This window comes from Odocoileus virginianus, chromosome 9, assembly GCF_023699985.2.
Source record: "Odocoileus virginianus isolate 20LAN1187 ecotype Illinois chromosome 9, Ovbor_1.2, whole genome shotgun sequence".
NCBI lineage: Eukaryota > Metazoa > Chordata > Mammalia > Artiodactyla > Cervidae > Odocoileus > Odocoileus virginianus.
Window position 1 is genome coordinate 1,816,728 of NC_069682.1, and position 26,523 is coordinate 1,843,250.

The window sequence follows — 26,523 nt, forward strand, 5'->3', positions numbered from 1 at the left end:
GTGTGATGTCCAGAGAAGATCAGAGGTTCAGTGCTTTAGCCAAGGCTGGTAAAGGAGACCTAAGAGGACATTGCTAGTCATGGGCCCCTAGAGAGGGAGTTAGCAGCACTTGATACCCAGTGCATTTCCCACGTTTCAAGTTGACAGAATATAAAGCGTATTACCATCCGGTGTATTTTTATGCTGAAGTTTTGTTGGATTAAATACAGTTTGGAATTAACAGGCCAGCAGTGGGATTGGAATTCCACTGAAATTTAACCTGGAAAGAAATCACCTTTTCAACACTTTGGACAAGAAATTTCCCAATAAACATGGAGTGTCATTTGTTTCTCTTTAAGGAGATTATTACTCAATTTATTCAGTGCTCTTCTGCACCATCATATTGGCATAGTTATCTTGTTATTGTTCAGTCACTAACTGGTGTCTGACTGTTTGCAACCCCATGGAATGCAGCACAGCAGCTTCCTCTGTCCTTCACTATCTCCCTGATTTTGCTCAAATTCGTGTCCATGGAGTTGGTGATGCTAACTAACCATCTCATCGTCTGGTGCTCCTTTCTCCTTTTGACTTCAATCTTTCCCATTTTCCAATGGGTCTTTCCAATAAGTCAGCTCTTGCATCATGTGACCAAAGAATTGGAGCTTAAGCTTCAGCACCAGTCCTTCCAGATAATATGGAGGGTTGATTTCCTCTAGGGTTGACCGGTTTGATCTCCTTGTAGTTCAAAAGACTCTCATGAGTCTTCTCCAGCACCAAATTTGAAAGCATCAGTTCTTTGACACTCAGCCTTCTTTATGATCCAGCTCTCACATCTGTACATCACTACTAGGAAAACCACAGCTTTGACTATACGGACCTTTGTCAACAAAGTGATATCTCTGCTTTTTAATACGCTATCCAGGTTTGTCATAGATTTCCTTCCAAGGAGCAAGTATGTTTTAATTTCATGGCTAAAATCACCATCCTCAGTGAATTTGGAGTGCAAGAAAAATCTGTCACTGCTTCTACTTTTTTCTCCTTCTATTTGCCATGAAGTGATGGGACCAGATACCATGATCTTAGTTTGTTGAACGTTGAGTTTTAAGCCAACTTTTTTACTCTTCTCTTTCACCCTTATCAAGAGTCTCTTTAGTTGCTCATCATTTTCTGCCATTTGAGTGTTATCATCTACATATCTGAGGGTGTTGATATTTCTCCCAGCAATCTTGATTCCAGCTCGTGATTCATCCACCGTGGCATTTAGCATGGTGTACTCTGCATAGAAGTTAAATAAGAAAGGTGACAATATATAGCCTTGATGTACTCCTTTCCCAATTTTGAACCAGTCATTTCTTCCATGTCTGGTTCTAGCTGTTGCTTCTTGATCCACATACCGGTTTCTCAGGAGGCAGGTAAGGTGGTCCAGTATTCCATCTCTTGAAGAATTTTCTACAGTTTGTGGTTATCCACACAGTCAAAGGCTTTAGCATAAGCAGAAGTAGATGTTTTTCTGGAATTCTCTTGCTTTCTCTATGATCCAAGAAATGTTGGCAATTTGATCCCCAGTTCCCCTGGCTTTTCTAAATGTGGCTCGTACATCTGGAAGTTCTCAGTTCACATATTGCTGAAGCCTGGCCTGAAAGAATTTGAGCATTACCTTGCTAGCATGTGAAATAAGTGCAACTGCGCGGTAGTTTGAACATTCTTTGACATTGTGCTTCTTTGGGATTGGAATGAAAAATGATCTTTTCCAGTCCTGTGGCCACTGCTGAGTTTTCCAAATTTGCTGGCATATTGAGTGCAGCACTTTAACAGCATCTTTAGGATTTGAAATAGTTCAGCTGGAATTTCGTCACCTCCAGTAGCTTTGTTCGTAGTAAATCTTCCCAAGGCCCACTTGACTTCATGCTGCAGGATATCTGGCTCTAGCTGAGTGATCACACCATCATGGTTATCTGGGTCATTAAGACCTTTTTTGTACAGTTCCTCTGTGTATTGTTGCCACCTGTTGTTAATCTCTTATGCTTCTGTTAGGTCCTTTCTGTTTCTGTCCTATACTGTGCCCATCTTTGCATGAAATGTTCCCTTGACATCTCCAGTTTTCCTGAAGAGATCTCTAGTCTTTCCCATTCTGTTGTTTTTCTCTATTTCTTTGCATTGTTCATTTAAGAAGGCCTTCTTAAGTCTCCTTGCTGTTTCTGGAACTCTGCATTCAGTTGAGTATGTCTTTCCCTTTCTCCTTTGCCTTTCACTTCTCTTCTTTCCTCAGCTATTTGTAAAGCCTCCTCAGACAGCCACTTTGCCTTCTTGCATTTCGTCCTTTGGGGGACGGCATTTTGTCATTTTCTTCTGTACAGTGTTACGGGCTTCTGTCTACAGGTCTTCAGGCACTCTGTCTACCAGATCTAGTCCCTTGAATCTGTTCACCACCTCCTCTGTACAATCATAAGGGATTTGATTTAGACACACCTGAATATTCAGTTGGTAAAGAATCCACCTGCCATGCAGGAGACCTGGGCTCGGCTCCTGGAAGGCTATAGCTCAAAGCATTGCAAAGAGTCGGACATGACTGAGCAGCTAGGCAAGCAGCTGTCTGGCAGAGTGAGCTCTGCTCAATGCACTGCGGTGGCCTGAATGGGAAGGAAGCCCGAAAGGGAGGAAATACGCATATGTATGACTGACTGACTGACTGACTGACTGATCTTGGCTTAGCTCAGTGGGTAAAGAATCCACCTCCAATGCATGAGACCCTGGTTCAATTCCTGGGTCGGGAAGATCCACTGGAGAAGGGACAGGCCACCTGCTTCAGTCTTCTTGGGCTTCCCTTGTGGCTCAGCTGGTCAAGAATCTGGCTGCAATGTGGGAGACCTGGGTTTGATCCCTGGGTTGGGAAGATCCCCTGGAGAAGGGAAAGGCCACCCACTCCAGTATTCTGGCCTGGAGAATTCCATGGGCTGTATAGTCCATGGGGTCGCAAAGAGTCAGACATGACTGAGCGACTTTGACTTTCACTCTCATTCCTGAATGACCTGGTGGTTTTCCCTCCTTTCTTCCATTTAAGCCTGTATTTTGCAACAAGGAGCTCATAATCTGGGCCACAGTCAGCTCCAGGTTGTTTTTGCTGACTGTGTAGAGCTTTTCCATGTTTGGCTGCAAAGAATATAATCAATCTGATTTTGGTGTTGATCATTTGATGATGTCCATGTATAGAGTCATCTCCTGCATTGCTGAAAAAGGGTATTTGCTCTGATCAGTGTGTTCTCTTGACCAAATTCTGTTAGCCTTTGCCCTGCTTCATTTTATACTCCAAGGCCAAACTTGCCAGTTACTCCTGGTATCTCTTGAGTTCCTACTTTTACATTTCAGTCCCCTATGATGAAAAGGACATCTTTGTGTGTGTGTGTGTGTGTGTGTGTGTGTGTGTGTGTTAGTTCCAGAAAGTCTTGTAGGTCTTCCTGGAATTGGTCAACTTAAGCTTCTTCCACATTAGTGGTTGGGGCATAGACTTGGGTTGCTATGACTTTGAATGATTTGCCTTGGAAATGAACTGAGATTATTCTGTCATTTTTGAGATTGCTCACAAGTACTGCCTTTCAGACTCTTACTGACTATGAGGGCTACTCCATTTCTCCTAAGGGATTCTTGTCCACAGTAGTAGATGTAATGGCCATCTGAATTAAATTCACCCTTTCCCATCCATTTTAGTTCACTGATTCCTAACATGTTCAGTCTTGCCATATCCTGCTTGACCATGTTCAATTTACCTTCACTCATGGACCTAAAATTCTAGGTTCCTATGAAATATTGTTCTTTATAGCATCAGACTTTACTTTCACCACCAGACACATAGACAACTGAATGTCATTTCCAATGAAGTACCATCCTCTGGACATTATTCTCAGACAAGGAACTTTGTTTAATGGCCTTGTATACGTGGAAAGGACATCATCCACTCTAGCTCATAAACATAAAATATTCATGCCATGATAAAAAACCTTGTTAAACTGTTTTAGACTGTCCAAAGTTGAAATACAGAATTCAGTCTGAAAATATACTAATTGTTAAATAGCTCTTTGTCCTATTTTTTCCAAATATGTTGCAAAGTGGACTTCAGTCCAGTTGAGGTCAAATTGTCTTAAATTATGAGTTATTAATAACCAGAAAATTTTTTATTTAATTTTCTTATTTCAACTCTACATACTTATTTATTATAACTCTGTATCCAGTGGTTAGGTGATTCTAAAACATCTACAAAAGACCTGGTTTTTAAAAAATGATTTCTCTATGCCAAATAGTTACTTTTTTTAAGCATATATTGTGTGTATCCACCTTATCAAACCACTGAGAAATAAAATTAAATATTTATAATCAGAGAGCTAAGAAAGACATGCAGAAACTGAAAAACACTTCTATCTTGTGTCTAAGAAGACATTTCAACATAAATGACATTATATTTGTAACTGAATGACAATGCACTTTATCAGCGTGTCAGAGGTAGCCAAAGTACACAGAAAGAGAAATAAATAATCAGCAAAATAAAGAGGTGGCCTCCCAAATGGGAGAAAATATTTGCAAACATATGTCAGGTAACAGATTAATATTCACAATATGTAAATAACTCAAATAAACCAATAGCAAAAACAAATCTGATTTTAAAAGTGGGCTTAGGAACTTCATTGGTTGTCCAATGGTTAAGAGTCCGCCTGCCAATGTAGGAGACATGGGTTCGATCGCTGGTCTGGGTAGATTCCACATGCTTCACGGCAACTAAGCTGGTGCTCCACAACTACCGAAGCCCCTGAGCCCTAGAGCCCGTGCCCCCTGCAAGAGAAGCCCCCACAAGAAGAAGCCCGTGCACTGCAACTAGAGGAGCCCCTGCTTGCTGCAAGGAGTGAAGATCCACATGCAGCAGGGAAGACCCAGCTCAGCCATAAATGAATAGATACATTTTTTAAATGTTTGGGAAAAAAATTTTTTTAAGTGGGCAGAGGACCTGAAATAGACATTTTTCAAAAGACAAAAAAAAGAGACATTTTTCTAAAGAAGACATGCAAATGGCCAACACGTATGTGAAAAGGTGCTCAACTTCACTAATCACCAGGGAATGCAAATTAAAACCACAATAAGACATGACTTCAACATCTGTTAGAATGGCTGTTATCAAAAATTCAGTAGATAATATGTGTTGGCAAGGATGTGGAGAAAAGGGGACCCTTGTGTACTGTTGGCGGGATTGGCAGTGCCACTGTGGGAAGTAATACTGAGGGTGTTCCTCAAAAAATTAAAAGTAGAACTACCATTTGATCCAGTGATTCCACTTGTGGGTATATAGCCAAAGGAAATGAAAACACTATCTGGAAGACCTGTCTGCATCCCCACGGTCATCACAGGATTATTCACAACAGCCAAGGCAGCAGACAACCTAAGTGTTTAAGTGAATGGTTAAAGAAAGCTTGAGATGTATATACAATGAAATGTCATTTAGCCATAAGGAGAAGAAAATACTGCTATTTGGGACAACATGGATCTCTGAGAACATTATGCTGAGTGAAATAAATCAGAGAAAGAAAAATGCTATCTATTTGTGGACCCTAAAAAAGGCCAAATTCATAAATACAGGGTAGATTGGTGATTACCAGGGTTTAGGGGTAGGGAAATGGAGAGATGTTAGTTAAAAGCTACAAACTTGCAGTTATAAGATTAATAAGCTTTAGGGATCCAACTTCAGCATGGTGACTATTTTTCACAATACAGTAATACATACTTCAAAGTTGCTAACAGAATAGATCTTAAAGTGATATTTACAGTGAAAATTATAGCCTAGCTATATATATATATATATATATATTTTCTTTTTTTAATGAAAATTAAGAGAAAAATGCTCAAAGAGGGCATAAAATTAGAGAAATAAACTGAACCCAAAGATCTCAGATGGGAAGAAATAAAAGTTTAAGAAGCAAAAGTATTGAAATAGAAAACAAAAATCAGTGGAGAGTAACACCAAAAGCTTGTTATTTGGAAAAAGAATAAATAAGTGAACCTCCAGCAAGGCTGATCAAGAAGAAGGAAAAAGCTCTAATTAGTAACATTAGATATAAAAAGAGAAATAACTGAACATACTGAAGTAAATATTTTTGAAAACCAAGACTATAAACAATACTACAAATGAATCTGAAAACTCAGATGAAATGACAATTGCTTAAAAAAACTAAAATACACAAACTGGCTGTAAAAGAAAGAGAAAACCTTAATAGACCTATAACTATTATAAAAACTCAAGCAGTTATAGGCCTGTTCAGGCTTGAAAAACACTCTCCCTCACCAGTAATCCAGGAAACATGAGCTACAGCAGCAGCATGATGCCATTTCAGAAAGCCAGCCAACCAACAGAAAAGGGAATGTCTGACAGTAACAAGAGGGGATGAAGATACGGAGAAAGAGCAGCACCCAGACACTATGGATGGGAGTGCAAATGGGATAAGTACTTTGGAGTTAAGATGAGGTTGTTCACTCGCTACCAACCTGCAAGCCTAGATTTACCCCCTGGAGAAACCTTTGCTTATATACACAAGAAGGTATGTCCTACACTTCATTTATTTAGCCAACAGACAGTGGGCCAAGCATTGCAAGACCCTATGCGCCAGACCATTGTGCATTGTTGGCAAATAAAAACCTACTTGTTATTAACAGCAACATGAAAATATCGTAGTCAAAATTTTCCATAAATGGAAAAATCCATACAGCTGGTGAAAATAATGGAATTATTTGAAACATAGTTATATCTCTAAATCATAAATCTAAGTGACAAGTTATCAAAAAAAACACAGAATATGTTAGGTTAAGTTGGAAACCATACAAAATTTTATATATATATATATATATATATAGTTACATCACCTGGGAGCTTTTTAGAAATGCAGAATCTCAGGCCTACCCCAGACCCACTGAATGAGACCCTCTAGGAGTGGGCCCAACAACCTGTATATTTGATAGAGGTTATTGTATGTATGTATGATACAAATATGTATGTATGTATGCATGTGTGATAGAGGTGATTTGTATGCATATGAAAGTTTAAGACACATTTGTGTATATTACATACAGATACATCTATAAGTAGTAAAAATATTAAAACACAGATTTGTTGCTGTTCAGTCACCCAGTCTTCTTTGACTCTTTGTGACGCCATGGACTGCAGCACACCAGGCCTCCCTGTCCCTCACCATCTCCCAAAGTTTGCCCAAGTTCATCTCCATTGCATCGGTGATGCCATCCAGCCATCTCATCCTCTGACGCCCTCTTCTCCTTCTGCCCTCAGTCTTTCCCAGCATCAGGGACTTTTCAAATGAATTCATATCAGGTGACCGAAATACTGGAGCTTCAGCTTCAGCATCAGTCATTCCAATGAGTATTCATGTTGATTTCCCATAAGATTCACTGCTTTGATCTCCTTGCTGTCCAAGGAATCTTCTCCAGCACCACAGTTGAAAGACATCAGTTCTTTGACGTTCTGTCTTCTTTACGGTCCAGTTCTCAGAACCATAACTGACCACTGGGACGACCATAGCCTTGACTATACAGACCTTTGTCAGCAGAGTATTGTCTCTGCTTTTCAACACACCGTCTAGGCCTGTCATCGCTTTCCTGCCAGGAAGCAGTCATCTTGTGTTTTCATGGCTGCAGTCACCATCCTTAGTGATTTTAGAACCCAAGAAGAGGAAATCTGTCACTACTTCCAACATTTCCCCTTCTATTTGCCGTGAAGTAATGGGGCTGGAGGCCACGATCTTAGTTTTTTTAATATTTAGTTTTAAGCCAGCTCTTCCGCACTCCTCCTTCACCCTCATCAAAAGCCTCTTTAGTTCCTCTTCGCTTTGCCATTGGGGTGGTATCATCTGCATATCTGAGGCTGTTGATGTTTCTTCCGCCTATCTTGATTGATGGGAACACCAAAATTCAGAATAGTGATTACCTCTGGAGAGAGAGAAAGAGGGGAAATAGAGTCCAGAAAAATACAAAGGGGGCTTTGTTTATATTTGCAGCACTTTTTATTTCCTTTAAAAATATGAGACAGGGTGGTAGCCTGTCTCATGACTAGTCTGAGTGATGGATACACGGGTGTTTTGTGTCTTTTTCTCTGTACATTGTATATTTCAAAATCCCTCAAAAAATTAGGAAAAGCAAGTATAATCTCATCCAAATAATTAAATGAAATATGACTTTTCTTACTTAATATCAATTCCATCCAGTGACATACCAACTCTTGTTCGCACCTTTGCTTTTAGGAGAGTGAGGGAGTTAAACAGCAGCAACACGAAAAAGTTTCTGGAAGAAAGAAAGCGAGTAAGTATCATAATTTTCTTAGCACTTTTTCTTTGAAAAAAACTAAATAGTAGCTCATGCTTAGATTTCAGACTTCTAGCTAATTTGCTTAATTTGATTTTTCTGTATGCTAAATATTCTAGCTTCTCTTCTCTTCTCCCTGAAAGCTAATCTCTCACTAAAATCTTTAAGGTAATTGTTTGGTACCATTTTATACAGAAAATGAAGCCAAATTTTAATCATGCACAAATACTCTTTTCTTTTCTAAGATTTTGGCAGCAACTGTCTTACCAGTAAAAATTATGGGGTTTAAATTCTCCCAGTTTTCAGGCTATTTTCTTTCTTCTTTTTTTTATTATTTTTATATCTTTCTCTTAAACTGCAAACTACCAACCCTCATCCATAAGTTTTAAGGTTACAACCCAAAGTTGATCAGAGGTGTTTTGTTTTGCTTTGCAGCTTGCCATGAAGCAGTCCAAAGAAATGGATCAGTTGAAAAAAGTCCAGCTTGAGCACCTCGAATTCCTAGAGAAACAGAATGAGCAGGTATTTCACTTAAAAAGCATAAAAAGATGTAGGCAGCCAACCAGCTTCTGGAGGCAAATGCCATGGCCCACAGTCACCCTTCTGCTAAAGCCAGTGGCCTGCATAGTGGCACAGAAAGGTGGCTAGAAAAATTTGGTGCCATTACTACACTTTCCCCTTTTCATCCAACAAGAACAGAAAGTACTTTTTTTGAAGTGGGAGAGGAATGTGGCTGTGGAGAAAAAAAGAATCAAAATTTGATTAGATGATGGGGATTTTAAAAAGGACGTTCCTGAGAGGAGGAGAAAACAGATTATAAGTTACTTCTCCATTTTTGTATGGAGTTATATCACTTGTACCCTAGAGACAAATGATATTTTATTTAAAAGCAAATGAGAAACCACCTATTTTCAACCTCAATCTAAAAATGAAATTATAAAACCTTCTCAGGACTTACAAGCCAAAGCTAAACGCATGAACCACCATAATTCTAGAAACCACTGAATGTGAGTGGGTAGCATACTCTTAGTGTTAAACACTAAAATTAGAATATACACAGATAAAAAGACTCTCCAAAATCCAGCTATTCAGGAGCTGTCATGTATATACCAACATCAAGATGAATGTGTGTTTGCCTCAAGTGGAGTTCAGATAGTTGGGCTGCAACCCACTGGCCATCCACAGTCTCATTTCAATTGGATGGAAATACCTCTAGCTTCCATGGCACAATGACCCTCAGTAGCAGTTAAAATTTCAGTCTATCTCAGTCCAAATACACCTCTTCATGTGTAGTTGGTTTGGAAGTTATTATTTCTAGATAATTTACTTCAATCTGGAAATAGTAAAGAGGTTTTACTGAAATCTGTACTTGTACTGCATTAATCTTTCCTGTTTCCTTTCATATATTAAGTAATCCTATTTAAGGTATTTTATTTTTTTTAGAGTAAATGGCTTCCATTGAAGAAAACTTAAGTGGAAATTACACTAAAAAGTACCTTTGAGAAAGTAAAACAGTAAAATCAGGGGGGATTTTTTTGTATTGCAATTGAGTAACAAATAAATCCAACTTCTGATTTCATATCCTTTGCTTTTTGGTTGATAGAAGTTTTATTCATCAGCATTCTTCTAAGTTATGTTTCCCATTTCTTTTCCAGCTAAATGCTTCTATTCATGAATAGCCCACAGATCCCCAAGGTGGAGGATCTGTCCCACTCATTTGACCAGTCCATAGACACAGCGCCTTCTAGTACAAGTTACATAACTGTTTTTGCTCTCAAAGCCGTTTCTCAGAAAGTGTTTCTGGAGGGTGAGGAGAATGGGTAAGGGAATAGCCACTGTTTCCAAAACTTTAGAATCCACTTCAGTGACTCAGCACTGGGTCAGGGTAGGGATGCCTGAGAAGAAGGCACAATGACGGTAAGATGCAGCTATGTGTCAGTTAACTAAATTAAGAAACCACTTAGAAACCCCTGTGTTGCTTAGCAACAAGTTTGACTAAAGAATATAAATGTGCTAAAAATTGCTCATCATTACAATAGTGGTATATATCAGAGCTAGAGAATACCTAGTGTTTTTAGTTTCAGAGCTAAAGTACACAATTTAAAAATCACTTTGGCTTTTTATCCTAATACATGTCTAACTCAAATCACACCTGAATTTTTGCACTGAGATATTGGATTAATGATAATGGTATTGACTGGATCTTACTGGGAGGATGGTGACTTCTTTCAAGGGGTCACAGGTAATGCCTACCACCCACACCTGATACTTTGAATCACAGAAGCTTAGGAAAGAAGGCTTGAGATTTGGTGACGGTTTAATGAGATTCCATGAAAAGAAATTCAAGGTATATTGATGCTTCCAGCAAGTGTGGAATTTGGACTTGAATTTCTGTGTTCGGCTTTGCTTTACAAATATGGCCCATTCTGTAACGAACTCAATCCCAGATATTTTCTAGTGTACTTTTAGAGGGGGAATCTAAAGATTGAACACCTCTCAATTCAGTTGCTACATACGGTTCAACACTGTCTTGGCACAGTGCAAAAGATCCTGCAGCTCTATTTCTTCTCCCATATTAGGTGAGGTCTGGAACCATCTGGAGAGCTCCCCCTATAACCTATTTGGTGGCTGAGTGGTTAAGGATCCGCCTGCAATGCAGGAGACCCAGGTTCGATCCCTGGGTCAGGAAGATGCAACTCAATTCAGAATTTCATTGACAGAAAACAGTTTCCTGTCTCCAGACAATCCCAAACTTGTATAACAATCTCCCAAACTACCATTAAACCCCAAGACTTTTTTTTGTTCATTTCTGAGCCAAAAATAAATTAATTTTAACATTCTGCAGTAATATCTCCCTTTAAAGTTTCTTACTGTTTCCTGTAACCATTATCCTATAAATATTTCCAGTTGCCCCAAAGCAAAGCCTGGAATCATCTACTTCATTAGTTAGACAGTGTTGAGGGCACTGGCAGAAACAACTCAAGTTTTATTCTATTTGGGTCCTGACTCTGGATCCTAACCTCCTATATCCTTTCTATGGCTTTGCCTGCTTGGTTGGCCAATTATTCATTTAAAACTCCGAAGGATGGGGATTTTTTTCCCCTACTATTTCCCATAGATCTCCCAGCCATACATGAGTTCATCTGTCTTGACATGCACCATTTCAAACATGGAATGCTCCATTACTGTCATACCCAAGTTTTAAAAGTTGGTTTTTGTCATCAGTCCTATCATATAATGAAGAGAAGTGAGGGTCTCACCCCACGGGAGAGGTGCAGTCTGGGCTGAGAGGCATTGGTCACTTTTGTTCTTTTGTTTCTGTTGAAATCAACCTGGGGTAAGTTTGTTGCTGATGGTTCTATACATGTTTTATTCTTAGCCTTTTGCTTTTCTGTATATGGTTTTGCATTCATTTTTCAAATTCATGTCAGTATTCATTTATTTTCTTTGTTTTGTATGTATGACTCAATTTTGACATTACTATTTTTGTACAAACAGCTTTTGAAATCCTGTCATGCAGTGTCCCAAACGCAAGGTAGGACTGAAAATTCTGATAAGCAAGATATTGCCTTCCTGCTCAACTGCGCTCGTATTCTTGGTGCTTTGACGATTCACATCTGCTCTTGTCTAGTTAAGATCGCAAGGGTTTGATTGAAAAATTTGACTATTTGATGCTTGGATTTCTGATGTACAATTCAAACTGAAATGCCCAGCGTCTTGAGAGAATTATTTCTGATGGCGTTTTAGCATCCTTTCCAGTTGCAGACCTAGGAATCTCAAATCATGCTGATGAAGACATACCCAGTCACTGAAAAAAGTGATATACAGTGGTCCAAAGGACCAATCACAGCTGAAACTGGGTCACAGAGTCAGATCTTTTACAAACATTAATATGACTGCCATTAATTTTTAAAGCACCCGGTAAAAGCTGATTGGTGGTTTTTAGTAACAGACAGTTATGGTCTGCATGCAAGCACATTATACAGCATCACTGTACAATAACTGTTGTCATGCTTTCTGTTAGAACCAGTCTGCCAGGGAACCTAATCACCCATTATAAATACGGTGACCATATGATTTAGCATTCAAACAGAATAGCTTTGAAAGTGAAAGGGGACGTTGTTCATAATAGCCAGGACCATAGGCATAAATTGGAACTGTCCTGATAAATGAGCATGAATGGTCACCCTGCTCATATGAGAACCTGGCTCTTGGAATCCTCCTGTACTATTAATATGATCTTTCTCTCTAAAACATGTTTGATATTGTCCTTAATGCTAGAGGGAAAGAAGCAGAGGGAATCCTTTATTACTATTTACTGAACATAAGAGCATTTAATTTCCAGTGCTGATAATATTTCACTGTCATCTCTTATAAATACTGTTTGTGTCATAGTTTCATGTTCGTGTATTTTCTCCATTTCTTCATTTTTCTATTAGAGCATTAGTAGGTTTCAGGCATTAAAAAAAAAAAATCTGGGGAGTGGGAGCCATCCATCCTAAATGTAAGCAGAAAATTATTATCTTTGGTGTTTTTATATCCATCCTCACCAAAATGAAATTTAAAGCCACAATCTAAGAATAACAATAAGAAGGAGATCACTCTGTGGTCTGTGGGTTAAACTAATTTCATAGCAGGACTTCATTTGGGACATTTTGATGCTCATAGGATGATCTGCAGAGTTGACTAAATCCTCCCACTGACCTTCCATTTAGTTGGAATACCTAAGTCGACATGAATAGTAACATCGGAGCTCATCAGAGTCCTCCTCCAAGTTATATCTTTATATATCCATGTTTCCATTTAAAAATGTCCTTTATTTCAAAGTGATCTGTCACTGAAAGAGGACAGGAATGCTTTATTTTTTCTCCAAAATATACATGCGTTGGGTTCGAAAAAAAGCACATGGTCGGAAAGTAAAACTTAAAATGAACCAATTGATTTTTCCCTATATTGCCAGGCAGTGATTTGTCACCAGAACCTGTCCCCATCTGACGCCTTTCCACCTCTCAAATCAGCTGGTTGTCTTCTTGACAGCCTTAATTCATTCGATTCAGTCCATTGTAGCTTACTTCCTAGGGTGGACTGTAAAAGCTGAATTGCTCCAGAGAAGTAAAAGCCTGTAAGGAGACTTTTTTGGACGTAGCCTTCCAGGAGCCCTACATATATGTGTAACATTCTGTCCACAGCATACTCCAACCAAATCAATGTAGTAGACTTCCACCCAAACTTCTCCATCCGTGAGATTCTTAGACAGTCACTTTTAATTAAATTTCAGGCTATTTGGGGAATAAATTGTGCATAAGCAATGCTTATTCTAAAAGTGATCAAATTATCTACACACAGTCAAGGCATGTCAGTCTGTGGAAAATAAATCAAACAGTTAGAAATGACATACTCTACAAGTGACAGGTGTAGCTTCTTTTCCAGTTGTTTTCCTGGTACTGTGTGGACCATTCCTTCTCAGAATTTAACATGCATAAAAATTCCCTGGGGATCTTACTAAAATGCAGACTCTGGGTCAGAAGGGTGGGGGTGGAGTCCAAGATTCTGCATTTCTCACAAGATCCCAGGCAATGCTGATGGTGCTGGTCTGTGGACCACACTTTTAAGTAGCCAGGACATAGTGACAAGCATCAAATTCAAGGGAAAAGAGAGGTGGGGTTTTGCTGCATGTCTTCAGGAGAGGATTTCAACATGTAAGGTCTTGTTTCTGATGTTACAGGCGAAGGAGATGCAGCAGATGGTGAAATTGGAAGCCGAGATGGACCGCAGACCAGCAACAGTTGTGTGAAACTCCAGGACACAAACTGAAACCACAGAACCGCCACGTCAAAGAGCACCCCCCAGCTTCTGAACACAGATTCCATGGAAGAAAGCTGATGTCTTCTGCGTTTCCTTCTCACGTAGACAAAGTGTCACCTGAGACCACAGAGACTTGCTTCTCTTAAACATTCTGAACACTGAATTTCCTTGGCCAACCAAAAGTAGTTACAAATCCCCCAAAATTGCGACTCCAGTAAGGCAGAGTTTACCCGTTGATCATACCACTTCAACATGTTTGCTAGAAAATATCATCACAAGTAAATGAGCATGGTGTTAAAAACTCTGCTTTGTGATGCATTAAGACATGTTTGAGCAGCAGCAAAAGTAGTGCATTAGCCATGTAATAGCAAGCACCTGCCCTGGGGTGGGGGGAGCAGAACTCTACAAATTTATTAGCAGCAGTGATGAGCTGCTAGACAAATAATTGGGGGGGGGGGCGGAATTTTTCTACATCTGAGTTACCTCATCAGTAAGTGCCATGTCTCCACCATGCCATCCGAAGCTAATTGACTGCAAGTCATGGAAATGCTTAGAACAGCAGAAAAATAGAACCGAGTCCTTGTGCCAAAACCCGCTGTGCTCACAGGGAGAACTCTCAGGCACATTTAAGAAGCTGACATCTGACATTGCTTCCTAGGAATTGCTTCTGCTGACCCTAGATTACTACAGCTCACTTCTACACCATGAAGATTGTGAAGTGGTTATTGGCAACCGTTTGTAAATGTGACCATGTAAAAAGTATTTATGCTCCTAATTCACACTGTCAGAGAGCAAAATCATGTAAGTATTGCCACATGACAAGATTAGTGAACAGGAATACTAGAACTATGTTTGCATGATACACAAGCACCAATTATGACTAATCTGTACACAGTTAACCTAATGCAAATAAATACTGGTTAAGTAACTGTATGGCACAGAATATAATTTGACTCTAAAGACTTTTAGCATAATGAAAAAGTCTATATATATGTGTATATGAACTATGTGGGCATTCTTGATACTTCAAGTTCTAGTTTCAAAAAAATACATAACTAATTTAATTTTACACAAAAAATATTTATGCAGATTTTCAGAATTTCATATCAGGAAATAACCTTTTTATGTCTGTTAAATATCAAAACAATTTGCTACAGTGTTAACCTGCATGGTCTTTAAGCCTGCTGTAGTTGTGTGGCAGACAGTGCATGGAAAAGTCCCTCTTGGGATGGAGCTGTGCCCAATGCCCAGAGGAGCGCATGGAAACCGTACTCAAGAACTAATCAGATTACTGATTTAGGGCACCAGACCACCAACCGGATTGTTGTATATGCTTGTACAGATTGATTCTGTGTGTTCCTCTGAATAAAACAGAGAATTATGTTACCATCAATATTGAAATTAAACTTCCAACTTCTCTAATAAAAAAAGGAAAACACATCCAACATCTGTCAGAGTGTTTGCTCCTCAGGATGCCTTCCCGTGTACTTTTTATGTTTCCTAAATAATCTCTTCGTTGTTCTTAGAGGGGGGTTTATGCCTGCACCCAACACATTTTTCTTCTGACATATAAATAAGGTTGACTGGTTGACTGCCAATGTAAACTACTTGTTTTTCCTTTTTCTCATATTTATCATTTGAACTGGGTTCTTTTGAAATTCTCTGGTTACAGATTTCCTTATTTGTAAGACAGTAGAGTTTGAGTCCATATTTTTCCACACTAACATCTCATGAAATTGATGGCTTTTAAAATGGTAAAACTGGATGGCCAGTTTTGAAAGATTTCAAATGGCTCTCTCTCAGGAAATCAAATAGCTCCTTCCTAGGGCTCAGCTGAGCTCACCATTCTGTAGCATTTGACTGAATCCATCATTCACCCCTCTCTGCTCTGCTCCTAAAAGAGTACTCCTACTTTTCCCGTTTTTCTGATCATTTCGTCTCTGGCTTTTCATCCTCCTACACTGCCATAAATATTTCTGTCTTCAGCTTAAATCCAGAGCCAATTTTGTCTCTAACCAGGTTTACTTTCATTATTTGAGATATCTTACTCCCAGATGAGGACTTCCCAGGTGGTACTAGTGGTAAAGAACCCAACCACCAATGCAGGAGATGTACGTAAGAGATGGGGGTTCGATCCCTGGATTGGGAAGATCCTTTGGAAGAGGGGACAGCAACCCACTCCAGTATTCTTGCTTGGAGAATCCCATGGACAGAGGAGCCTGGTGACCTAGAGTCCATAGGGTTGCCAAGAGTCAGACACACCTGAAGCGACTTAGCAGGCACACATGCGCTTCCAGAAGAATCCACCGTAATAGGATTAAACATGTACACACAGTTCAAGTGTACAGCAAAAAGATGGGTTTATTTTCAATTGTAAGCTCATGTTGCACTCAGATCCTACATTCTCATTTATTATAAAGGACAAAAAAATCTTGCCAATTACAGTTACTCAGTCTCTTCAAACTTAAAAAGACAAACACTTATTTCAGAGATATATTCAATTACTTGAAAGTCAGTCTCCCAGTTAGAGTTCCCTCCCCATTAAGGAAGTCTCCCTGCTTCTCTTCCCAGATGGCTTCTGGGTGTAAATGGAAGCTCGCATGCCCTCCCGGCAGTGGGGAGGAGCATCCGGTTACCCCTATTTGCTCCTGACTGCCTTGGACCACAGTCTTGCAAGGTGGATCCTTCCATTCTAGGGTCTCAAGGTCTCTGCTCAACAGAGTTTTCACCCTTGACTCAGTTTTTTCCAGTTTTCTTCTGGGATACACAGAAAGTCAGGATTTGGGGGGGGGGGGGTGAGGGGGTGGGGTGGAGCAGAGGGCAGGAGCTCAGATCACCCATGCAAATACCTCCTCTGGCCATTTGTTAGCAGCTAGTGCCATGTTGTTCCAAGACCATGGAGGTTTCTTCAGGAGGCTTGCCATTTTCTAAGTCTATGCCCCAAGAAGCAAGTTTATAGTGGAGATACTACATCCTGCTTCTCAGACCCCCAGGACTGTTGGTTCCAATCTGGGGATCAAGACACTGGCCTCAATTTTTACCTTGCTCCCTCCTGTCAGCCCTGAAAGGATATTCAACTGTACATACATGGCTGACTGGAATGCCCAAATAGCCTGCCAGGCTTCTCTGTCCATGGGATTTTACAGGCAAGAACACTAAAGTAGGTTGCCATTTCTTTCTCCAGGGGATCCTCCTGACCCAGGTATTGAACCCAGGTCTCACACACTTGAGGCAGAATCTTTACCATCTGAGCCACTAGGGAAGCCCTATATTGGACTGTACTTCTTCCCTAAGTAGACTGTTATTCCCCTTTGGGGAAGGGATAAAAGGCGTCATGGAAAATAAACCAGATTGACAAGATAGGGAAACCCGTCAGTAAGTGAAGTATTTCATCAAATCCAGTTCAGTTCAGTTGCTCAGTCGTGTCCGACTATTTGCAACCCCATGGACTGCAGCACGCCAGGCCTCCCAGTCCATCACCAGCTCCCGGAGCTTACTCAAACTCCTGTCCACTGAGTCAGTGATGCCATCCAACCATCTCATCCTCTGTCATCCCCTTCCCCTCCCACCTTCAATCTTTCCCAGAATCAGGGTCTTTTCAGATGAGTCAGTTCTTCACATCAGGTGGCCAAAGTATTGGAGTTTCAGCTTTAGCATCAGTCCTTCCAATGAATATTCAGGACTGATTTCCTTTAGGATGGACTGGTTGGATCTTGCAGTCCAAGGGACTCTCAAGAGTCTCCTCCAACACAACAGTTCAAAAGCATCAATTGTTCTGCACTCAGCTTTCTTTCTAACTCTCACATCCATACATGACTCTGGAAAAACCATAGCCTTGACTAGATGGACCTTTGTTGACAAATGACTGAATGTCTCTGCTTTTTAATATGCTGTCTAGGTTGGTCATAACTTGTCTTCCAGGTAGTAAGCATCTTTCAATTTCATGGCTGAAGTCACCATCTGCAGTGATTTTGGAGCCACCCAAAAATAAAGTTAGCCACTGTTTCCACTGATTCCCCATCTATTTGCCATGAAGTGATAGGATTGGATGCCATGATCTTAGTTTTCTGAATGTTGAGTTTTAAGCCAACGTTTTCACTGTCCTTCACTTTCATCAAAAGGCTCTTTAGTTCTTTACTTTCTGCCATAAGGGTGGTGTCATTTGCATATATGAGGTTATTGATATTTCTCCAGGGAGTCTTGAATCCAGCTTGTGCTTCATCTAGCCCAGCATGTCTCATGATGTACTCTGCATATAAGTTAAATAAGCAGAGTGACAATATACAGCCTTGATGTCCTCCTTTCCCAATTTGGAACCAGTCTTGTTCCATGTCCTGTTCGTTGCTTCCTGACCTGCATATAGGTTTCTCAGGAGGCAGGTCAGGTGGTCTGATATTCCCATCTCTTGAAGAATTTTCCACAGTTTGTTGTGATCCACACAGTCAAAGGCTTTGGCACAGTCGATAAAGCAGAAATAGATGTTTTTCTGGAACTCTCTTGCTTTTTTGATGATCCAACGGATGTTGTCAATTTGATCTCTGGTTCCTCTGCCTTTTCTAAATCCATCTTGAACATCTGGAATTTCACAGTTCATTTATTGTTGAAGCCTGACTTGGAGAATTTTGAGCATTACTTTACTAGCCTATGAGATGAGTACAATTGTGTAGTAGTTTGAGCATTCTTTGGCATTGCCTTTCTAAGACACCATTAATTATAACATGCACCATTATTTTATATACTACAAAGAATGAAAGCATGTTGCCAGTTAAACTATGACACACCATTCAGTGGTTATAAGACACATCTCAATTTCAATGATGTTAAAATTTGGATAAATATGTGCATCAGTGTTTCAAAAATACCATTGAAGCTACCCAAATGCCAAGTTTTAATGGGGGAGGGCTAATTTTTAATGACAGAGCACAAGAGAAACATATAGAAAACCTAAAATAAGGAACACATGCTATTAGGTTTGAAATTTAGTGTTGAGCTTCCTGGGCTCATCATCAGTACAAAGAACGTGTTTTCCTTTAGCTATTTCACTCAGTCGCATGTTTTCAATTTCTACTTCTCTTCATATAATTCTCAGATCTATAACTTTAGCCTTGACCTTACTTTTCCTAAGCACTGGTACTTCTAAGAGATTGTCAGTTAAACAAATGGCCCAAGTGCACATTGTATGTAATTGATCAAAAATCAAGACGCTTCCTGCATCTGTCCTTGTTTAACAGCCTGTAACAGGTGCTAAAACCCAGGGCCATCTTGTACCTGCACCGTCCCATTTGCTCCCACACGCAATCTGTTGATAAAACCCATGAATTCTACCTTGTCTTGGAAGTTCCCTTCTCCCTGACAGCTCGTCTCATTTCAACACTCAGAATTTTAGTAACTTCGTATTGAATTTCTTTTCCCCTCAAATCCCTTCTACATCTAGATTAATCTCCCCAAATGGCAGCCCTGGTCATGTTACTATTTGGTTTGTAAAGCCTGAATTCTTATCCATTACCTAAAGAATATCATTGAAATTACCAATATCAGCACTTAGCTTTGGTTAGTTTGCCTCTTCCCCTAGCCAATCTGAATTATCACTATTCCCTGTTCACACATGTAGCATGCATCACATTTTCCAAAAAAAATGATTTATTTATTTGGCTGTGCCAGGTCTTAGTTGCAGCACACAAGATCTAGTTCCCTGACCAGGGATGTGACCTAGGACCTCTGCATTGGAAGCATGGAGTCTCAGTCTCTAGACCACCAGGGAAGTCCCACATAGCACACCTTCTTTCTAGTATGTCACATGATAACATTCGGTCGCTGCCATGGTCTACTGTTTGCAACCCCATGGACTGCAGCCTGCCAGGCTTCCCTGTCTATCACCAACTCCTAGAGCTTGCTCAAACTCAAATCCATCGAGTCGATGATGCCATCCAACCATCTCATCCTCTGTCGTCCCCTTCTCCTCCTACCGTCAATCTTTCCCAGCATCAGGGTCTTTTCCAATGAGTCGGTTCTTCATATCAGGTGGCCAAAGTATTGGAGTTTCAGCTTCAGCATCAGTCCTTCCAATGAATATTCAGGACTGACTTCCTTTAGGATTGACTGGTTTGATCTCCTTGCAGTCCAAGGGACTCTCAGGAGTCCTCTCCAACACCTCAGTTCAAAAACATCAATTCTTCGGCACTCAGATTTCTTTATAGTCCAACTCTCACATCCATACATGACTGCTGGAAAAACCATAGCCTTGACTAGATGGACCTTTGTTCATAAAGTAATGTCTCTGCTTTTTAATATGCTCTCTAGGTAGGTCATAACTTTCCTGCCAAGGAGTGTCTTTTAATTTCATGGCTGCAATCACCATCTACAGTGATTTTCGAACCCAGAAAAATAAAATCAGCCACTGTTTCCACTGTTATCCCATCTATTTGCAATGAAGTGATGGGACTGGATGCCATGATCTTAGTTTTCTGAATGTTGAGCTTTAAGCCTTTTTCACTCTCCTCTTTCACTTTCATCAAGAAGCTCTTTAGTTCTTCTTCACTTTCTGCCAAAAGGGTGGTGTCATCTGCATATCTGAGGTTATTGATATTTCTCACAGCAATCTTGATTCCAGCTTGTGCTTCCTCCAGCCCAGCATTTCTCATGATGCATTCTGTATATAAGTTAAATAAGCAGGGTGACAATATACAGCCTTGATGTACTCCTTTTCCTATTTGGAACCAGTCTGTTGTTCCATGTCCACTTCTAACTGTTGCTTCCTGACCTGCATACAGATTTCTCAGGAGGCAGGTCAGGTGGTCTGGTATTCCCATCTCTTTCAGAATTTTCCACAGTTTATTGTGATCCACACAGTCAAAGGCTTTTGCCTAGTCAATAAAGCAGAAATAGATGTTTTTCTGGAACTCTCTTGCTTTTTGGATGATCCAGCAGATGTTGGCAATTTGATCTATGGTTCCTCTACCTTTTCTAAAACCAGCTTGAACATCTGGCATCTGGAAGTTCATGGTTCACGTATTGCTGAAGCCTGGCTTGGAAAATTTTGAGCATTACTTTATTAGCATGTGAGATGAGTGCAATTGTGCTATGGTTTGAGCATTCTTTGGCATTGCCTTTCATTGGGACTGGAATGAAAACTGACCTTTTCCAGTCCTGTGGCCACTGTTGAGTTTTCCAAATTTGCTGACATACTGAGTGCAGCACTTTCACAGCATCATCTTTTAGGATTTGAAATAGCTCAACTGGAATTCCATTGCCTCCATTAGCTCTGTTCATAGTGATGCTTCCTAAGGCCCACTTGACTTCACATTCCAGAATGTCTGGCTCTAGGTGAATGATCACACCACTGTGATTATCTGGGTCATCTTTTTTGTATACTTCTGCTATGTGTTCTTGCCACCTCTTCTTAATATCTTCTGCTTCTGTTAGGTCCATACCATTTCTGTCCTTTATTGAGCCCATCTTTGCACGAAATGTTCCCTTGGTATCTCTAATTTTCTTGAAGAGATCTCTAGTCTTTCCTGTTCTATTGTTTTCCTCTATTTCTTTGCATTGATCGCTGAGGAAGGCTTTCTTATTTCTCCTTACTATTCTTTGGAACTTTGCATTCAGATGGGTATATCTTTCCTTTTCTCCTTTGCTTTTCACTTCTCTTCTTTTCACAGCTATTTGTAAGGCCTCCTCAGACAGCCATTTTGCTTTTTTGCATTACTTTTTCTTGGGGATCATCTTGATCCCTGTCTCCTGTACAATGTCAAACCCCCATCCATAGTTCATCGGGCACTCTGTCTATCAGATCTAGTCCCTTAAAACTATTTCTCACTTCCACTGTATAATCATAAGGGATTTGATTTATGTCATACCTGAATGGTCTAGTGATTTTCCCCACTTTCTTCAATTTCAGTCTGAATTTGGCAATAAGGAGTTCATGATCTGAGCCACAGTCAGCTCTGACAAAATGTGGTCCAGTGCAGAAGGGAACAGCAAACCACTTCAGTATTCTTGCCTTGAGAACCCCATGAACAGTATGAAAAGACAAAAAGATAGGACACTGAAAGATCAACTCCCCAGGTCAGTATAAGCTCAATATGCTACTGGAGATCAATGGAGAAATAACTCCAGAAAGAATGAAGGGATGGAGCCAAAGCAAAAACAACACCCAGTTGTGGATGGGACTGGTGATAGAAGCAAGGCCTAATGCTGTGAAGAGCATATAGCGTAGGAACCTGGAATGTTAAGTCCATAAATCAAGGCAAATTGGAAGTGGTCAAACAGGAGATGGCAAGAGTGAACATCAACATTCTAGGAATCAGAGAACTAAGATAGACTGGAATGGGTGAATTTAACTCAGATGACCATTGTATCTACCTACTGTGGGCAGGAATCCCTTAGAAGAAACGGAGTAGCCATCATAGTCAACAATAGAGTCCAAAGTGCAGTACTTAGGTACAATCTCAAAAACTACAGAATGATCTCTGTACATTTCCAAGGCAAATCATCCAGTATCATGGTAATCCTAGTCTATGCCCCAACCAGTAACACTGAAGAAGCTGAAGGTGAACGGTTCTATGAAGACCTTCAAGACCTTTTAGAACTAACACCCAAAAAAGATGTCCTTTTCATTATAGGGTAATGAAATGCAAAAGTAGGAAGTCAAGAAATAGCTGGAGTAACAGGCAAATTTGACCTTGGAGTATAGAATGAAGCAGGGCAAAGGCTAATAGAGTTTTGCCATATCTGCATATCTAATCCTTAAAGCAATCTCCTAAAATTCTGCCTCTAAAGCTTCCCTCATTCTTCCAAGCAAGAACTCATCTGCCTTTCTAAAATTATCCATTTATATTTTAAAAAGTTATTTAAGCATATGACTTTTCCACCAGCTCAGACTAATTTCTTTTCAGAATAAACAAATAATTTTGTTTATTTGCTTTGCAAAGAACAAGTAGTCAATTATCAAATGACCATTTAAGTTTTTTCTGTGGCATAGACTGAAGGTTTTGTAACTGTGTGGCCTTTTATGCAGTGTCTTTGAATAAAAAGCTAAAATAAATTTCTTTCCCAATTTCAAGAAAAACAATTTTCCTCAATTCTTTTTTTTTATGTTCACAAATGATTTTATTTCAGAAAGAAATTACACATTAAAAAGAAGACATAGATAAGAGCTTACATTCATGTATGAAAGTGACTCTAAGAAAGCAAACAGTTATTAATGTTAGTATCTTTTCAAAACAGTAGGACTATCATAATGGCTAACAGGCAGTGTGATTCCATAAAGTCTGACTGTGAAAAGGGAAAACTGAATAATTTTAATTTTGAGGCATCTCTGATTATCTTAGAGATGGCTTATTCCAAGCCCTCAATAGCTTCTCTTTTGTCATAACATGAAAGTTTAGTAGAAGACCACTTTTCTCTACAACTTTCCCTCAATGCTTAGCATTTAACAGAATCCCAAGCACAACTTTAATAACTGCATCTTTAATGTCATCATAAATCCTCAGTAGTGCCTCTGGGATGAATTTTTATGAACCATCTTCTTTAATAATGTACCATGTAAAACGTTATGCTCCATAGGTTAGAATAATGCAAATATATTAGGAAGGGAATGGGGAGATGTTAAAAATAGCAGCATCATTGCTTTTACATTAAAAGAAAAAAATAGGCGGTAGCACTTTACTTAGTAAATGAAGTAATTAATGCCACTTCCTTGCCTCTCCTTCTATTATTTCCTTGGAAATTTGGGGCGAGAAATTGTCTCCAAGCTACTTCATCCTGGAACTTTCTGTGTCTTTGAAGTCTCCACCAAGATAAAATTGGGAAAACTTTTACTCACAACATGAGCCAATAACTTTAGGTGAGTCAAATGTACTAAAAGCCTAACAAGGGAGATAAAAAAAATTGACCCTTGGTTGTGAACTTTAACATCATATCACTTGAATGATGAAATGTTACACTGGTTCATCAAAATACTATTTATATATTTAATTTTCTCACACATTTTTGCATTCTACCTTTTGTTTTTCTTTAGAAAAACACTTGGTGTTTGTGCTAGAGTGTGGTGCTCATGACGCAGCATATTGAGCTCTATAGACAACAACACTATATCATGAATTCATCTATACGTAGACTACCACATAGATGGTTGTAGTGGACACATCCTCAGCATTGAACTAACTCTATTCATTGATCAAGTATTTATTAGGAGCCCCCTCTGTACTCTCACCTAGTTTTTAACTAATCATGTGTACACTATTATTTTTAATTATCTGTAACTGCAGTTTTAGGCCGTGCCTGTATGATAGATGGATGGAATGCACTACTGGTCCCAATTTTTCATGCCTTCCTGTATCCATGTCCTTTGGTAGCACCCACTGCACCGTTTCTAGGCTTGGTCAAGTAACTTGCTCTGTCTTTGGGATGGCAGCAAACTTGATGAAGCAAAGGCACATTTTTGTTTCTTCCTTTGGATCTCTGCCACTGCAATGAGAACAAGTACAGGCTCACCTTGCTGGTGGTGGGAAGTGCAGTCATCTCCCCCAGCTTACTAGCCGACAACTGATGGGTGACCAGCCAAGACTCTCCCAAAGCTGTAGAACTACCCAGCAAACCTACAAACTCATCAGAAATAGCATCGGGTTAGCCAAACATTTCATTAGGGTTTTTACCCAATCTAACATGAAAGCAAAAGTTGCTCAGTCGTGTCCGACTCTTTGAGATCACGTAGACTATAGTACACCAGGTTCCCCTGTCCATAGAATTCCTCAGGCAAGAATCCTGGAGTGGGTTGCCATGCCCTTCTCCAGGGATCTTCCCAACCCAGGGATCAAACCCCAGTCTCCCACATTGCAGGCAGACTCTTTACTGTTTGAGCTACTCAGGAATCTGCCTATTCTCACATTAATCACCCAACCTAATAAATGAGTGCTATTTTGAGTCACCAAGTTTTCCGTTGGTTTGTTGTGTGGCAATAGTTGATATGTCCAAGTCTTAAGCGTATGACGATGATAAGTATCATCCCAGGACCCCAGAGACTACACATAAAAAAAAAAAAGAAAATGAAAATAACAGTCACTGGAATCACTGGTGTGAGCTTTCTCTTCCATTGAATGATCCCAACTACTAGGTTGCCATGTTTGCTCTCTCTTGCGTGTCATTGTGTCAGGGTCCACTTTTTTTTTTTTTTTAATCTTCTAAGGGTCTGTTTGCTGATACTTTCATCTTTGTCTTTTGACATACACCTCTTCTTCTTTTACTTCCCCCTTTGTTTTTTCCTGGTGGCTCAGTAGTAAGGAATCCACCTGCCAAGCAGGAGACACATGTTTGATCCTGAGGTCAGGAAGATCCCCTGGAGAAGGAAATGGCAACCCACACCAGCATTGTTGCCTGGGAAATCCCATGGACAGAGGAGCTTGGTGGGCTACAGTCCATGAGGTCACAAAACAGTTGGATACGATTGATAGATCAAAAAAGAACAGCCTTTCTTTTCTCATTTTTTGTTGCTTGTTTTTAAACCTTTTTCTTTCCTTTGGGCTCTTTGGTAAATAAAATTATTTCATGTAACAGCCTTAGCTACTAATATTCATTAGCTGTTTTTAATTACTTTGTTTGAGTTATAGATCCTAAAGTTTCCAGAGAAATGGAAAACATTCAGGTAAATGGGGATTACTTTACTACATCACTTTGTCCAATCATGTAAAATGAAAGAAACAGGCTTTTTCATTTAGTAGTCCAGCAATGCAAGTGTATAGTATTGGAAAGCTACATGGATTTTTAAAGTAACATTTTAAAAAGAAAAATATAGAGGTATGTTGTTGTTCATTCAGTAAGTCCTGTCAGATTCTTTACAACCCCATGGACTGCAGCATGCCAGGAGTCCATGTCCTTCACTGTCTCCCAGAATTTGCTCAGATTTCACATCCATTGAGTCAGTGATACTATCTAACCATCTCATCCTTTGTCTCCCTCTTCTCCTTTTGCCCTCAATCTTTCCCAGCATCCCAGTCTTTTCCTGGGTCTTTTCCAATGATTCAAGTCTTTTATTTTAGTAGGAAATTATATTTTAATAGGAAAAATTAATGTATATTAAATGATATATTCTGAAATAAAATTAAACAAGTAAAAATACTGTATATGACTTGAAAATCTGTTTAGGTAAACATCTGCCTGCTCATCTTATGTTTCAGTGATTCCACTCCAAGAGAAATGAGTACATGTTTTCACTAAAAAATATGTTCTTCACTAAGAGTAGTAAAAACACTAGAAACAGTTCAAATACACAGTGATAGAAAGGATCAATAAAATATGGTGTATCCAATGCTCAATGGAACGTACAAAAGTGCTTACTTTTTGACTCCTTGTATATGAGAGTCAAGAAGAGATAATCCTAATCTTGAAGGTCAGTTC

General features: G+C 39.6%; 1 protein-coding gene across 11 annotated transcripts in view; it reads left to right on the forward strand.

Annotated features, from left to right (window-relative positions):
- PLCB4 (phospholipase C beta 4) overlaps nucleotides 1-15,570 on the forward strand; it is a 460,969-nt gene extending 445,399 nt beyond the window's left edge. For 9 of the 11 annotated variants that reach the window (XM_070471870.1, XM_070471875.1, XM_070471874.1 and 6 more), the window contains 4 exons: nucleotides 8,265-8,322; nucleotides 8,761-8,847; nucleotides 11,824-11,860; nucleotides 14,051-15,570. In XM_070471870.1, the coding sequence (XP_070327971.1) occupies nucleotides 8,265-8,322; nucleotides 8,761-8,847; nucleotides 11,824-11,860; nucleotides 14,051-14,139 (271 nt within the window). In that variant the 3' untranslated portion in view covers nucleotides 14,140-15,570. The remainder of the gene's footprint in view (nucleotides 1-8,264; nucleotides 8,323-8,760; nucleotides 8,848-11,823; nucleotides 11,861-14,050) is intronic. The other 2 variants (XM_070471879.1, XM_070471880.1) reach the window with 1 other exon arrangement.
- The last annotated feature ends 10,953 nt before the right edge of the window (nucleotides 15,571-26,523 follow it).